Source organism: Chiloscyllium plagiosum, chromosome 11, assembly GCF_004010195.1.
Source record: "Chiloscyllium plagiosum isolate BGI_BamShark_2017 chromosome 11, ASM401019v2, whole genome shotgun sequence".
Taxonomy (NCBI): Eukaryota; Metazoa; Chordata; class Chondrichthyes; order Orectolobiformes; family Hemiscylliidae; genus Chiloscyllium; species Chiloscyllium plagiosum.
Window position 1 is genome coordinate 53,353,734 of NC_057720.1, and position 15,399 is coordinate 53,369,132.

The following is a 15,399-nucleotide window of genomic DNA, read 5'->3' on the forward strand; positions in this document are numbered from 1 at the left end:
TGCGGAAGTCCACTTGTAACTGGGCTCCAGGCTGAATATTTACCATCTACCACCACTCTCTGCCTTCGACCGGTTAGCCAGTTTTCTATCCAATTGGCCAAATTTCCCTCTATCCCATGTCTCCTGACTTTCCGCATAAGTCTACCATGGGGAACCTTATCAAATGCCTTACTAAAATCCATGTATACTACATCCACTGCTCTACCCTCATCCACATGCTTGGTCACCTCCTCAACTTTGCACAGACCACCGTGCAGCCCTTGGAGCCCATCCTTTGCAGCATTGAAGTGGTGGTCAACGTAACGCACCCATGGATTCTACAATTATGCATCATCTGATACCTAGGTCTCAGCTTCCATCACAGCACAAGCAGTCGCTATCAATAGTGTAGATGTTATAGTGGAAGCATAAACTGCTGTCTGTGCACCTTAATTCTGTGTTTTGTTTCTGTGAATTAGGCATCTTTCATCGACAGAGCATAATAGAAACCAACCCCATATCACTTGCCATATCAAGGCATTTAGTTTTGTACAATTGATTTTATATATACCAAGATAAATCTAATGTACCTGTAATACTATTACAGGTGAACATTAAATTTAATAAAACGCAACATTTTTAGCTTTAACTTGGTTCAATAAACTAGAACAAAACTATAAAATAGAATTTGGAAAATTCCAGTCAGTGTTCAACAAGCTTTATAGTTTGCATAGAAAATATTATGTTTTCTGAATAGGATCACGTCAAAGAAAGACAATTAACCTTTGCCAGATGGGAAACTAATTGATAAAATGCTGTAGTGTGGTGATCTCACACTCCAGGTTTCACAATTAGCAAATCATTTTCAGTATTTGTGCCTTGTTTAGCAATAGTAATTTTTATTCACTAACTCATGGCTAATACCTTGCAAATACTTGTATGTTAATCTCTGTTTCAATCAACTTCTACAACCGCAATTAATGACTAAAAATAAAGTTAGAAATAAGCCATCTGTAAAAGACTGGTGTAATTCTCTGGCTGCTTGGGAAACATTAGTTTTGCAGTATGCTAAACTATTAATTATCAACGGAGCTATTGCTCTGTTTTTGTTCAATGCCAGTCTATCATAATATGCATTTCAGGCCAATAAATTAGTACTGAATATCAGAAAGATGACAATCTATTTTTTACAAAAGTTGTAGTCAAAGAAGGTAGAATCTTCCACTCTCTGTGGTGGTGAGTTTGGAGGTGAGAACTGCACTTAATTAGGTGGGATGGTGTTGTATTTCCCACCTCTATCAGAGTTAATTCTGGCTGGAAATATCCATAGCTAACCTTCCACCCTGTCCACCATATGAGATATTTAAATAGCCAATTAGTTAGCTCCTTGCTTTCTGCATTTGTATTTTTTTATTCTTCCTGTGATATAACAGTTGCATGATAGGAAAATGATTACTTGCTCTTAGAATCTTTTTTTATTGAAAGTGAATTTCAGAGGCTACTGAGTACTATGAGTGGTATACTTCAAACTAACTTTAACTGTCTTTAACTAAAGATGAACCTGTCTGAACTTAATGACAGTTGAAGAAGGAAGTTCCACCTGATGCCTGCCTTCACGGGTTAAAAAAAAGTTTTTGGGATGAAAAAATTGTCCGTGATGGGACAATGCATTTCAATACAATTTACATAACTTCCAGTGTTTCCATGCTTCTCAAACATTTTTATCCATCAAAATGTATTGTCTTTACTTTTATATTTTAAGAAGTCCTGATTATTGAGATCAAAGAAAGTTGACTTTGAATATATAAAAGTTTATTACACAGGCCATATATATTTTAATCATATTTTAATGATTATCACTATGTGGTAATCATTGGACAAGTAGTATAGAAATCAAAGCTAATGCTAAGCCATGACAGCAATTGGTGGAAATTAAACTCAGTTAATAAACCTGACAGTTCCTCTCAAAATGGTGATCATGACAACTATCATTGATTATCCCAAATTTGCATCTAGATCATTAATGTCTTTGAGGGAAGTCTGTCTCTCATCTGTAACTGGCCTACATGTGACTCCAGAATCACAGCAATGTGGTTGGCTTTTAGCTGGCTCCTCGAATAGCCCAGCAAGTCATAATGGCTTGGTTTGTGGGCAGTTAGGATTCAATAGCAGCAACAGCCAATTGTAAAGAAAGAATAAAGACAAAGACGAAAAGAAAATTCAAATTGTCATCCTCTGGTAGCTACCTGTTAATCGTCTGTCTCTCTGTAATGTTTGTCTGCATTATTTTCCATAAGTTGATAAAAGATACATGTCATTTCTTTTTTTTTCTTTTCCTTTCCCCCCTTTCGTAGAGCTAATTGAGCCTACTAGTTTTACTAGTTCTCCTAGTCCTACCCTAACCACAGGTCAGTATGCCCGCATGCATTTAGCTAGACTCTTTTGATACTTCTATTATGGAAACTGGGAGAAACATTGGGACTTTATACTTTGGATATTTACTATGCTACCTTTGCTTGGATGTTCCTGATTTTTATTTTAAAGAATGATAGTCACGAACATTCATAGAAGTTTTTGATCCCATGAATTTAGGAATGATTGGTTAATAAAATTCTGAATATTGCTGAAAAATGGCACATGTCATTGAGGTTTTTCATCTTTCACTCATCAGGACATTTTACAAGAATGGAAAAAACAATGTTTGTATTGTATGAGTGGAGAGTGCTGAATGGTTGGTAAGTGCTCTCTGACTGGTAGAGACATTACTGACAAAGAATGCAATTGTCATCTATCATTAATAATTCAGAGTTAATGATGGATGACTGTTGTAGGCTACAAATGTCCTGGAAGTTACATATATTAGTACAGAGGGCTCTGATTCTTACTGACAGAAAGAGCATGTCCATGCCCTATTCCTCTTTCAACTCAACAGAATACATGACAGTCATTCACTGATTCATTTCCTGACCAATGTCCTGACCAATCAGAGTCAACCTATCTGGTTTTAAAACTTAACAGCCTGGCAGTTATCAGTCAGTCATCACTAACTGCTACATTTTCCATGACAACACCTGTACCAATCATCACTCTCCTCTCATATAGTATAAATCTTGGTTTTCCCCTTTATTGGTATTCTTGAGAATTGTCCTGAGGAGCAGAAGATGAAACCTAAACAAAATGTATGTTTTCAGCAATACTCAGGTTTTGTACTATCGAATGAAATTCTGAAATTTGTTTATGATGTGCTCCTTTTCCTAATCACCATCATTGTTACCTAATGAATTGTTATTGTGACCTGTTCATTATGCACTGTCTTAACTCAATGTCTACTCCAGGATGACTTAATTTTGGTATTTTCATTGATACCACACCTTGCTGCTCAGTTAAATCAAAATGATGTTTTACAATCCTACCTGAAAAGTCCACTGTATCTATTTTTAATTGGCAACTTATTTACTTGGGCAAATTTTTGCAATTAAATACTAAGGTAATGCAGAGCTGTAATTTCATTGTTTTAGTCTTGATTATCTCAACTTCATTGGATAATCTACTAATTAAGCAAAGTCAATTAATTAATATCTAACAGAATAAAAAATGCAACAGTTTTAAACTGAGGAGTGAGTGAGGTCAATATTAGGTTGTTCAGGAGCTAAATAGGCAATAAAGTGTGGTTTTGTGCGTGTATCCAGAGAGACTGGTCTTTACACCTTGATGAGTTAGTGGGTATTAGCTGATGTAGAAATGTGTGATCCCTGTGGCATATTTGTTCCTGGTTGCTGGAAAGAAAAATGAATTCTGTTAGATTTGAGCTGGGTAGTCTCAGCTATGATGCTTCATATTGTCAAATGAGCAACCCGTGTTCACCAATCTTAGGCTCATGAGTGATAAATAGCTACTTGGGTCATGTACCAAGAGTCACACCTGTAGTACTATCCCTCCGAATAAGACAACACTTTCAGAAGATGGATATAATGGAATCAATCAAAACAAGTGACAAAATAAACATCTTGAAGACCATAAGGATGTTTTAAAAATGTTTAAAATCAGTTAGATTTTCAGGAATTTCATTTTATTATCTTTTTGGGATGACACCTGAAGCTTGTTATGACATAATATAGAAGGGATTGTAACGACTCCTACCGAAGAACATGCTGAAGAATTGAATGCTGTTTGATTGTTAAGTGCTTTATGTATTGATAAACAATAGGAAGTTAGGTTGCATAATGGATGACTATACTTCCAGTTTAGAAGTACTCAATAATTAAAATATTTTGGTACTCAAAAATCGATATCAGAACTAAATTACAAATTATACATTTAACATTTAGCCCCAGCAGTTGAGCAACATATGGCCCAGGTTAAGCCGTTCTGGGGCATTACAGAGTTCCAACCTACATAGAATCCCTACAGTATGGAAGCAGGCCATTCAGCCCATCAAGTCCACACTGACCCTCCAAGAGCACCCCACCTATACCCTCTGCATCCTATATCCCTGCAACTCCACATTTCCCATGGCAAACCCATCTAGCCTGCACATCCCTGGACATTACAGATAATTTCAGCATGGCCAATCCACCTAACCTGTACATCTTTGTACTGTGGAATGAAACTGGAGCACCCAGACGAAACCTACACAGACACAGGGAGAATATACAAACTCCACACAGACAGTTACCGAGGGTCCCTGGTGCTGTGAGGCAGCAATGCTCACCACTGAACCCACTCTGCAACCCTTAATCTTATGAGAGAACAAATATTTTGACAAGTTACCGCATTAGGTCTGATCATATCTATTTTGTGTTAACATTGTTCCTTCTACAGAGAAGAAATACAGGGCTCCTGCTAGTTCTCCAACTGGTGAATGAGACTGTCCTCGTCAACATTAAGTCGTTGCATTGAACTCAGTTGTTTTAGAATTATTTGGTAAATGCGTGCGTTATCTTCACAAAAATAATTAACTGTCGATGAATATTGAAATTTTATAACCACAAGAAAGTAATTGGGCTCAATTTGTTCCTTAATAAGAGACCAACTTGAACTACTTCTCTTTCTTTAAAAATAGATCAAAATGTTTCCTGAATTCATTCATTCGTATTGTTGACTGCTTTCCCTGGTAATTTAGTTTACAAGCCTCTTTGGGTGAAAGGTTTATACCTGACTACCTTCCTCCTTCCTCTCCACCAGTAGGAGCAATTTGCCTGCATCAACATTGTCAGTTACTTTGAATTATGTACCTAAAAGATTGGGTTTGAAAATCAGTTAAGGCAGCTGTTATTCAGTTAGATGCCATCTTTTTACTCATTGTGTGTGAAAATGATTTGATAGTGTCCAATTTGATAAAACATTTCTTCTATAGTTTTGCAATATTTTTATGCAAAGTGATGTGACCAATATATCCACACATCTATATATGTGGGAGAGTCTATGAGGCGATTAAAATATTATGGCAAGTACAGTTCAGCTAAACGTAAATTAGTGATTGTCCAATGACTAATTGAATACATGTGTGTGGGTGGTTCCTGAGATACAGCTTTGATTGCTGCACTGCTCTAGTTTATGTGTGTTCAGCCAAGACTGTAATGAAGTTGCTACAGTTGACATAACTGCCCTTGGTCCAAGAGGAATCAAGTATGGCAGGGTTTCTGCTTCAAAAGCTCTTTCTCTAAACTACTTAGGTTATTGAAACATGTGAGTGTTAAGTTCAGGTCGAATGTGGGCTCTGCCACAATTACTTATTTGTTTGAAAAGCTTGTCATCATATTTAGTTTATTGAGTGACCAAAATAGGTATGTTTTATTACCAATCAAAATCTTGCATTTTGAGCACTAAACTCATCAATTCTTTTCGATGAAAAGATGCAGCTGATTCACACAATAAATGTTGTTGATTATTTTGTATGATTTGATTCCATCTCCAGTCTTCATTCCTCAGTATAACATGATTAGTGACCCATTACTTCTGGTAAACTATGATCTGTTATTATTTCACTGGAGACTTTACGTGGCAAAATTCCTTCGAGAGCCAGGTTGCCCTTCCCACAGTTGTTGTGGAATGTCAAACTGATAACAGCATTCCTGCAGCCACTTCATATTTGGCAGATGTTAATCGGTTAAGGGTGAGACTTCAGAAGACCTACCTCTGAGAGCTGTTGTCCAATTGGATTTGTAGTGCCAGCAGCGCCAAGCAATGGCCATGGCTGGAACCACAGCCATTTCCTATTAAGAGGAGCTAAGGAAGACCAAACTGAAGGTGAGTCTAGTGTATTGGCGTGCCTGGTTAGTAGGGACCTGTAAAGGGAGTAAGAGATTGAGGTGCCTGGTTTGAAAGATCAGTAGGAGAATTGAAAGAGAGTATGATCTTGGGAGAGGGATCTATCCAATGTGCACAGCAGACAACACCCAGCCCCCACCCCACCCCATCAAATCCCTAATCTTTGCCCAACACTAACTTCCACAGCTAAAATGCTGAATAATGCACTTGATATGTGCCTCCCTGCCTTGGGAAAAGTGGTGACAGAAAGAAGTCAGGCATTTAACTGGCCATCAAGCCCCTCCATAGACCCCAAGACAGGTGATCTGTCGAATGCATCCACTGTGCGGGGCAGTGAGGAGTTGGAGGAATGACCATGTGCTGAATTTTACAAACACACACCTTCCCCACCTTGAAATCAGGGGGCAGGTCTGTAAAACTCCACCCAAATTGTCGGCATGTTCACATGAGGGAAGATTTAGAAAATTCAAATGAAAGGACAAGATAATAGTGCTGTATTTCGAGAAAACCATCATGTGACAGCGAGGGACAGAGTGTACAACTATAAACAAATATCAGCAAATAAAGTCAGTTTGGCAGAACACAGTAAAAAGACAAAATTAAAAGTCCCATAACTGAATGCTCATGGTGCTCATGACAAGATGGATAAATTGATAGCATAATTAGAAATAATTGAGTATGATTTAGCCATTACAGAGATGTGATTACAAGGTGACCAAAGCTGAGAACTGAATCTTCAAAGGCATTTGACATTTCAGAGGGAAACAAAGGAAAGTTGGAAGTGAAAAGATTCTGTTAGTAAAGGATGAGATCTGCACTTAGTGAGAAATGATCTTAGTTCAGAAGATTAAGATGTAAAATCATTTTGAGTGGAATTCTTTGCTGCAAATAATTTGGAGTAGTTTATAGACCACCTAACTGTAGCTTCATAGTAGGACAGAGTACATACCAAGAAATAATGAGGTCTTGCAAGAAAGGTACTGCAGTTCTGGTGGATGACTTCAATTTTCAAATAGATTAGGCAAATCAATTTGGCAACAATAGCCTGAAGGATGGGTTTATCAAGTGTATTTGGGACAAATTCTCAGAATGTTTTTTTCAAACCTGACAGCTACCAGGCTATGTAGTACCAAGTAGTGTGTAATGAGACACAGTTAATTGAAGACTTCATAGTAAAGAATCCTTGATGCAAGAGTGATAGTAAAATGATAGAATTTCACATTCATTTTGATAGTGAGAAATGTGGGAATTTAACCAATGGCTTAAACTCAAATGAAGGTAAATACAATTGTACGAAGACTGCGGTGACTAAATTAGGCTGGGTAAGTAAATTGAAAGGAATGATGGCAAGGAAGCATTGGCAGACATTTAAAGAACTACTTCACAACTCTCAACAAAAATATTTACCATTAAGGAAGAAAACGGTTCTATCAACAGGATGCATTATCCATGGCTAATTCAGGAAGCCAAGAGTGGTAACAAATTGAAAGAAAAGGTATAGAATGCTATTAAGATTAATGGTAGTCCAGAAAATTAGGACAATTTTAGAATCCAACAAATAATGATTAAAAACGGAGAAACTGAAGAATGAGAGAAAACTAGCAAGTAAACAAAAACAAGGTAAAACATTACCATAAGAATGAAAAAACAAGAGAAGCTACAGTGAGCATTGATCCCTGGAGGGTGAGTCTGGGGAATTAATAATGAGTAACACAGAAATTACAGAGGCTTTTGCCAAGTATTTTATGTTTAACATCATAGCAGAAGACATTAAAAGCATTGCCAGAATAATAGAAAAATCCAGAAACAAATTGAAGGGAGGAGCATATCAACATGAGAAACAGACATCGGCCATTCTGCCCCTCGTACCTGCTATGCCAATCAATAAGATCATGGATAATCTGATTGTATCAACAAATTGATATCCCCGTCCAGTCCTGATAACCTTTCACCGTCTTTCTTATTAAGAATCTATCCACCTCTGTCTTAAAAATATTCAAAGGGTTTATAAAATCATGAGGGGCATGGATAGGGGAAATAGACACAGTCTTTTCCCTGGGGTTTGGGAATCCAGAACTAGAGGACATAGGTTTCAGTTGAGAGATGAAAGATATACAAGGGACCTAAGGGGCAACTTTTTCAAACAGAGGGTGGCGCATGTATGGAATGAGCTGCCAGAGGAAGTGGTGAAGGCCAGTACATTTACAATATTTAAAAGGCAACTGGATGGATATATGAATAGGAAGAGTTTACAGGGATATGGGCCAAGTGCTGGCAAATGGGACGAGATTAATTTAGGATATCTGGTCAGCATGGATGAGTTGGACCAAAGGATCTGTTTCTATGCTGTACAACTCTATGACTCTATGACTCTACTTCACTACATTTTCAGGAAGAGAGGAATCAGGTCATCATCTATCTCCTGATCTCCAGCAGATGACAGTTGAGCCTGTCTAACCTTTTTTCAGAAGATAATCCAGCCATTCCAAGTATAAATCTGGTAACATTCTTTGAACTGCTTCCAAAGCACCAAACATCCTTTCTAAGATAAGGTGACCAATACTATACACTGTACTCCAGATGAGGTCTTAGTGCCCTGTAAAACTAAAGTATTGAATACTAATGTATTCAATTTCCCTTGCAATAGGTGAATATATTCTATTAGCTGCATACTAGCATTTTGCAATTTATGCCTAGGATTCCCAGTCTCTCACCATTTTGATAAAATTTGTTTTTTATTCTTCCTTCCTTCTAAAATGGACAATGTCACATTTTTCTATCATATATTCTACTTGTCAGCTCTTTGCCTGACATATTTCTATAGCCTCCTATGTCTGGGAGAAAGTGAAGACTGCAGGTGCTGGAGATCAGAGTCGAGAGTGTGGTGCTGGAAAAGCACAGCAGGTCAGGAAGCATCCGAAGAGCAGGAGAATCGAGGTTTTAGGCATAAGCTCCTTGGATACTGCCTGAGTTGCTGTGCTTTTCCAGCACCACACTCTCGACCCAGCCTCCTATGTCCAGTTAGTAACTTAACTTCCCACCAATCTTTGTATCATCAACAAATTTGGCAACCATGCCTTCTGTCCATTCATCTATGTTATTTATATAAGTTATAAAGAATTGTGATCCCAGTACTAGTAGCTGTGGTATACCACTTGTTCCAACTTACCAAACTAAAAGGTTACTATCACTAGAGAAAAATGTGGGAATACAAATGGAACTTGAAACTGACAAGCATCCTGATCTTGATAGTCTTCATCCCAGGGTCTTAAAAGATATAGTTACAGAAATAATGGATATATTATTAGCAACTTTAATTTATGGAAGTTCTTTGAAGAGGTAATATGCAGAAGAGGGAAAACAAAATAAGAAGGTGTACTGTATTTGGATATCAAAGGGTTTTCAATTACGTGCAATTTACGAGATCATACAGCAGATGAGAGCTAATTGTGTTGTGCATGATATATTAGCATGGACACAAGACAAGAAATAGTGCATCAGAATAAATGGGTCAGGTTCAGGATGGCAAACAGTAATGAGGGAAATACACTGAACTCAACTGTTTAGAATCTAAATCAATTATTTGGATGAGGGAACTAATGCTATTGTAGCCAAATTTGCTGACAATATGAAGAGTATTCAGAAAGCTGCAAGGAGGATGCATGAATTTTGCCAGTGGAGTAAAATTGGAAGTTTTTCACTTTGGCTTGAAAAACAGAAAAGCAAAATATAACTTAATTGGAGAGAAACTAAAGAATGCTAAAGTGTAAAGAGAATCACAAAGTTAGCATGGAGGGACAGTAAGTAAGCAGAAAGGCAAACACAAAGTTGGTCTTTATTACAGGGGGATGGAGTTTAAAAAAAAGTAGGAAGGTCTTGTGTAGAGCATTGATGAAACCACAGCTGGAGTGCTCAGCAGCTTTGGTCTCCTTACTTGAGGAGGGGCATACTCGAAATAGATATAGTTCAGAGAAGATTCAATAAACTGATTCTTGGGATGAAGGGGTTGTTTTATGAGGAACGATTGAACAGGTTGTGCTGATACTTATTGGAGTTTGGAAGAATGAAAGATGAGCTCATTGAAACATATGAAATTTAGAGGGACTTGACAGCATAGGTGTTGTGAGGATGCTTTCCCTCATGTGGAAATCTAGAACCAGGGGAACAGTTTCAAAAGAAGGAATCTCTATTTAAGTTAGATGGTAAGAAATTTCTTCTCTCGGAAGTTCATCAGAAATTATCTTTCCCTGAAAGCACTAATGGTAGAATCATTGAGTATATTCAAAACTGATTGACAGAAGAGTTAAGGGATAAGGTTGTACAGGGGAACAGCAGAGTTAAAGCCAAAATCAAACCAGCCATGATTTATTGAATGACACTGCAGGTTCAAGGACCCAATGGTGCATTTCTGCTCCTACTTCTTACATTTTCATATTTCTAAATTGCACAGTGATTTATAATCTTTCTTTTCTTCACAGTGCCAAGTACAGAGCATTATTGGATCCCCGGCAGTGCTGAAATTATTTTATCCTGGTGGTGCCTGGTGATGGCATTATCCTGTCTGGTCAGCATATACTAGCAAAGGAGGAAGTGTGCAAGGTGCAGTGAACAAAAAGAACCACGAAGAAGTTCAAGAATCTCTTCCAAGTGCTGGGAACTGGATACAATCTGGTACAGTTCATTCACAGAAAAGTGTGAGAATCAACTAGCAGTACAAACACAGGGATGTGAACCTTTCCTAGGATTACTGATTCTGTAAATGTCTAAATTGTATTCTTTTCAGGTTATCATCAAGGTTTAACATTGAACTCATTGTCCTCTATCATGCTTTGTAGGCTGTGGAAGTTACTTTTTAAGAACATATATTGTAATATCTTGCATATAAGCTGCAATGCTTCACAAACTAGGTTAACACCACCTAAGGTGCTGAATACATGCAAGAAAAATATGGCACTTGCATGAGATCTTATAACCTGCAATATGATTTAATCTTCATCATTGTAGCATAAGGTCAGCAAGCATTCAATGAAAATGGGTCTCTTGCATCTAGTTTCAAAATTTAAATGGAATGTTTAAAGTCTGAAATCAAGGAGGCACTCCAATTGTTTTGACAATGGAAAAGACTGACAAGGAAAGCATCCATCTCAAATAATTACTTTTCAAAATATTAGAATGGATGCCAAAGGAATACCTTTTAACATATTCCAGCTTTCTTCTAAAATTCCATGCAGTTTTAGAATAATTTAACAGAGGAATTTGTGAAAGAATAGGTCAGTCGTCTGTCATGTTCCTTTATTTTTCTCTTTCACTTCACTCCCACACAAGCACCTGAAGTGGCAGTTCAGATTGGAGATCTCATTTAAAGAAATGGTGTTCACTTAATTTTTAAAAAATTTCTTCCATTGAGTTTCTATCTTGCTCCCTCCCATTTTTATTTTTGAATAAATAGAGAGGAAGAAAGCTAGAAATATTAGAAATGTGAAAAACAATCATTTTAGAATATAAATAACAGATGAAAGAAGAAAAGATAGGTTAACATTTTAACTGGGAACTTCATGTAAACTGTTCTGTTCTGATGGAAAATCTCAACCAAAAGATCAGTTTCTTTTTCTGTTTGCGACCATTGACTGTTTTATTGCATTGTAGAATAAAATGGCATAAAGTCATGATTATTATTTCATTTTGGTTTGTATTTGCCTGGTGACCTGCTTATCCTCCCAATTTAGAATGCAAGTGTGGGGATTCTGTCTGGCTGCTTTTGTGGCTTTGCTATCTATTTTGTAGACTGCCTCTTTAATGGCATTTCCATCTATTGGCTGTGACCTGTAAGAAACTGCAGCACTTGATAACCACACTTATTTTTAAATGAAAGTTAACAGAAATTATTATTATTACTTTAAATTCCAGATCATCCTTGGGCCTAGGGAGGGTAAAAATGGAACCATCATGTTCCAAGACTTTACCATTCAACTTGCTTGATCAGGTGGCTTCACATGGAGTTTCAACAAAAAGTCAATTCTAGGTATCAATGTTTCACAAAAACAATCTGTGCCAAACCCTGTAACCTTTACATCTGCATAGCATAACTTTTAACAGCATTGTGTTCTTGATAAGATATGTTCACCTAGCATTTACAGCACTAAAGTATGCAACATATTAAGATATTAAGTTACTCCAACAAATTTTTGCCTACAAAGAACCTGGAATAATGAGGAAATAAAGTTGTGTTGCTGATATTAAACACCAGTAACAACAAGTAATTATACAATTGTACATGGTTTGTAAGGTCTGAGGTTCACAACAGGTAGCCAGTAAAATGGTATTCAGTGAGGAGTACTTTTATAGATATTCTCCGATTACGATCTTGATTTATGAAGTAAAATTGTTGTTATTCAACTGTTTAGTTATTTTTGTTCGCATGGCAAATATTGTGATATAATGCAGTTTACTGCAAATAGTATCATTTGTTTGTAATGCCATCATGAAGAAAATGACGTGCTGATGTTCTTCCCCAATTTAATGATCAGACCACCCCTTCTGTGCATTGCTGAATGATAGAACATTTGGTGAACGTAATGTTATTAGTGGATGAGGGGAGTGAAGCCAAGCGTCTGTGAATCGTTTTCAATCATGGTGACCTCAAGTGCAATGGATGATACATTTCTGCTGCAGTTTATATAAAGTCATGTGTTTGGCAATCTTGTTTTTGTTTACCAACACTTTTTTGTGAAGATTGTACCCTTTTATGTTTGTGTATGTGCAATGGTTCGACATGATGAATCTGGTTGACTAACTGTGGTGGTGCAAATGGTAAAATAGTTTATAACTGCCCTGTAACAAAGGTATACAGCAGATCAAATGCACATTTTTCAGCAAGAAATCCTTCAGAGATGTGATATCAACTTTAAACTTCAAAGAGATACTCACTATTCCCTCCCCCAGCAACAATTTGAAAGGTTGAATGTCTGAAATATTTCATACTCAGTTCATATGAACTGTGGTATAAAAGTAAAGTTGAAATAGACCGGAACCTATGAAGAAAATGTAGTGATGTAATTAGTTAATATTTGTTGACTAGCATAATGGAAAGGAAAAACATTACGGGAGGTCAATATATTTTATGAATGAGCCAATATGAAAGTTCTGTATCTGTAATCTTTAAAATTTTGCCTTAACATTATAAACCTCTTAATGATAATTTTATATACAGCCAAAGTTTGGAGGGAGGAAATTTATCATTGTACCAGTGGATATATATAATTGTTGAAATGAGCCTCGAGTGAGTTGTAGTATGAAAATTTTACAAATCAATTATAACATTTTGTGGAAATCCCAGTAACATTATTTTGCATCTCTGAAATCTAAAGCTGGTGTCATATCTGGACCAATTGAAGATTGTTTTTTTTTCAGAAAAGAAGGTTTTTCTTAATATTTTTGAAATGACATGACAATATCTTGAGTTCTGCTGCCTGCCTGGGCTGCCTGTAGTGATTTGTGATGTGGAAAATATTGTTTACAACAATAAGGCAGATTTTGCATTCTTAATGAAATTTCATCAGTGCTATTAAATCTCCTTATCTTGTGAGATTGTCCAGTTACAATCCATCAACTTTAATATGTGAAGTGTTTACAGAAACTGTGTGCTGTGCATCAAAAATAGAGTGCAAATAAGCTAATGTGTAACAAGATGGTGAGTAAAATAGTACAGTGACTTGTTTGCTAGCCAAATGCATTTAATAGTCATAGATTAAAACACTGGCATATACAGTAGCACTGATTTTCCAAATATTATTCTCCAATAGTTTTGTATTATGTTTTGACTTTTTCAATAAAGAATTATTGATGGTACAATAAAGGTAACCAGGCTGCAGTCAACCCTGTTCACTGTAGAACTGAACCTGAGGTCTTTGGTTTGATCTCTCAGCTGTGCTCCATGAGCTAACTTCAATCAAAGCAATTATAGTTGGTTTTGGCATCTTTAACTTAGGCAGCATAAGAAGCAGCAATAGCTAATGGTTGTTCTCCTGCAGATCAAAGTACGTATCTGCAGGTGTTGGATATGGACAAGACTAATGTTTGGCCTCATGGACCCATGAACAATTCACCCACTAATGCTGGCATGATTCATGTAATGTCTGGCTATGAAGGAAGGAGGCGACAGTACTATAGGAATTGTAACCCACTGTAAGATAGATATTAACTTCATGTGATAATGTAAAACAGGTTATGCCAAGCCAGCAGCCAGTGTCACATTCCCTGATTTTAATTCAATCGAAGTCTTAATAGTACTAGCTTTACATGACACTAAAATAGAAAGTCTGTCCTTGTGTGTTAATGCCTTCAGTAGAATAGAAAAATAAATATAAATACAGTCTACTCCCAATCTTTAGTAATGTGATGAAAGTAATTATCAACAGATCGATCAAGCAGCACCTGCTTAGCAATACGCTACTTACTGAGGCCCAGTTTGGGTAGAGCCACTTAGCCTCTGACTTCATTACAGTATTGGTTCAAACGTGGACAAAAGAGCTAAATTCCAGAGGTGAGGGTGAATACAGCTGGGTTCAGGGCTGCATTTGACACGTATGGCATCAAGGAACCCTAGCTAGACTAGAGTCAGTGGAAATCAGGGGAAAACCCTCCACAGGTTGGAGTTGTATCTTGGACAAAGGAAAGTGATTGCAATTGTTAGAGGACAGTCATCTCAGCCCAAGGGCATCTCTGCAGGACTTCCTCAGGGTAGTGTCCTAGGCCCAACCATCTTCAGCTGCTTCATCAGTGACCTTCCTTCCATCATAAGGTCAGACGTGGGGGACTTGTGCTGATGATTGCACCATACTCAGCACCATTCACAACTCCTCAACTCCTGAAGCAGTCCATGTTCATGTGCAACAAGACATAGATAATATTCAGGCTTGGGCTTACAAGTGGCAGGTAACATTCATGCCAAATAAGTGCAAGCAATGATCATCTCCAAAAAGAGAGAAACTAACAATCACTCCTTCATAATCAATTGCATTGCTATCACTAAAACCCCCAAATCAATATTCTGCGAATCACCATTGACCAGAAACTGAACTGGAATAGTCATATAAATACACTAGATACAAGAGAAAGTCAAGGTGAGGAATCCTACAGTGAGTAACTTAC

General features: G+C 37.1%; 1 protein-coding gene across 1 annotated transcript in view; it reads left to right on the forward strand.

Annotated features, from left to right (window-relative positions):
* The window catches only part of negr1 (neuronal growth regulator 1), a 527,630-nt gene extending 515,999 nt beyond the window's left edge, over positions 1 to 11,631 (forward strand). Inside the window, exon 7 of the mRNA XM_043699331.1 lies at positions 10,728 to 11,631. Coding sequence (XP_043555266.1) covers positions 10,728 to 10,828 — 101 coding nt within the window. The 3' untranslated portion in view covers positions 10,829 to 11,631. The remainder of the gene's footprint in view (positions 1 to 10,727) is intronic.
* Positions 11,632 to 15,399: the final 3,768 nt, after the last annotated feature.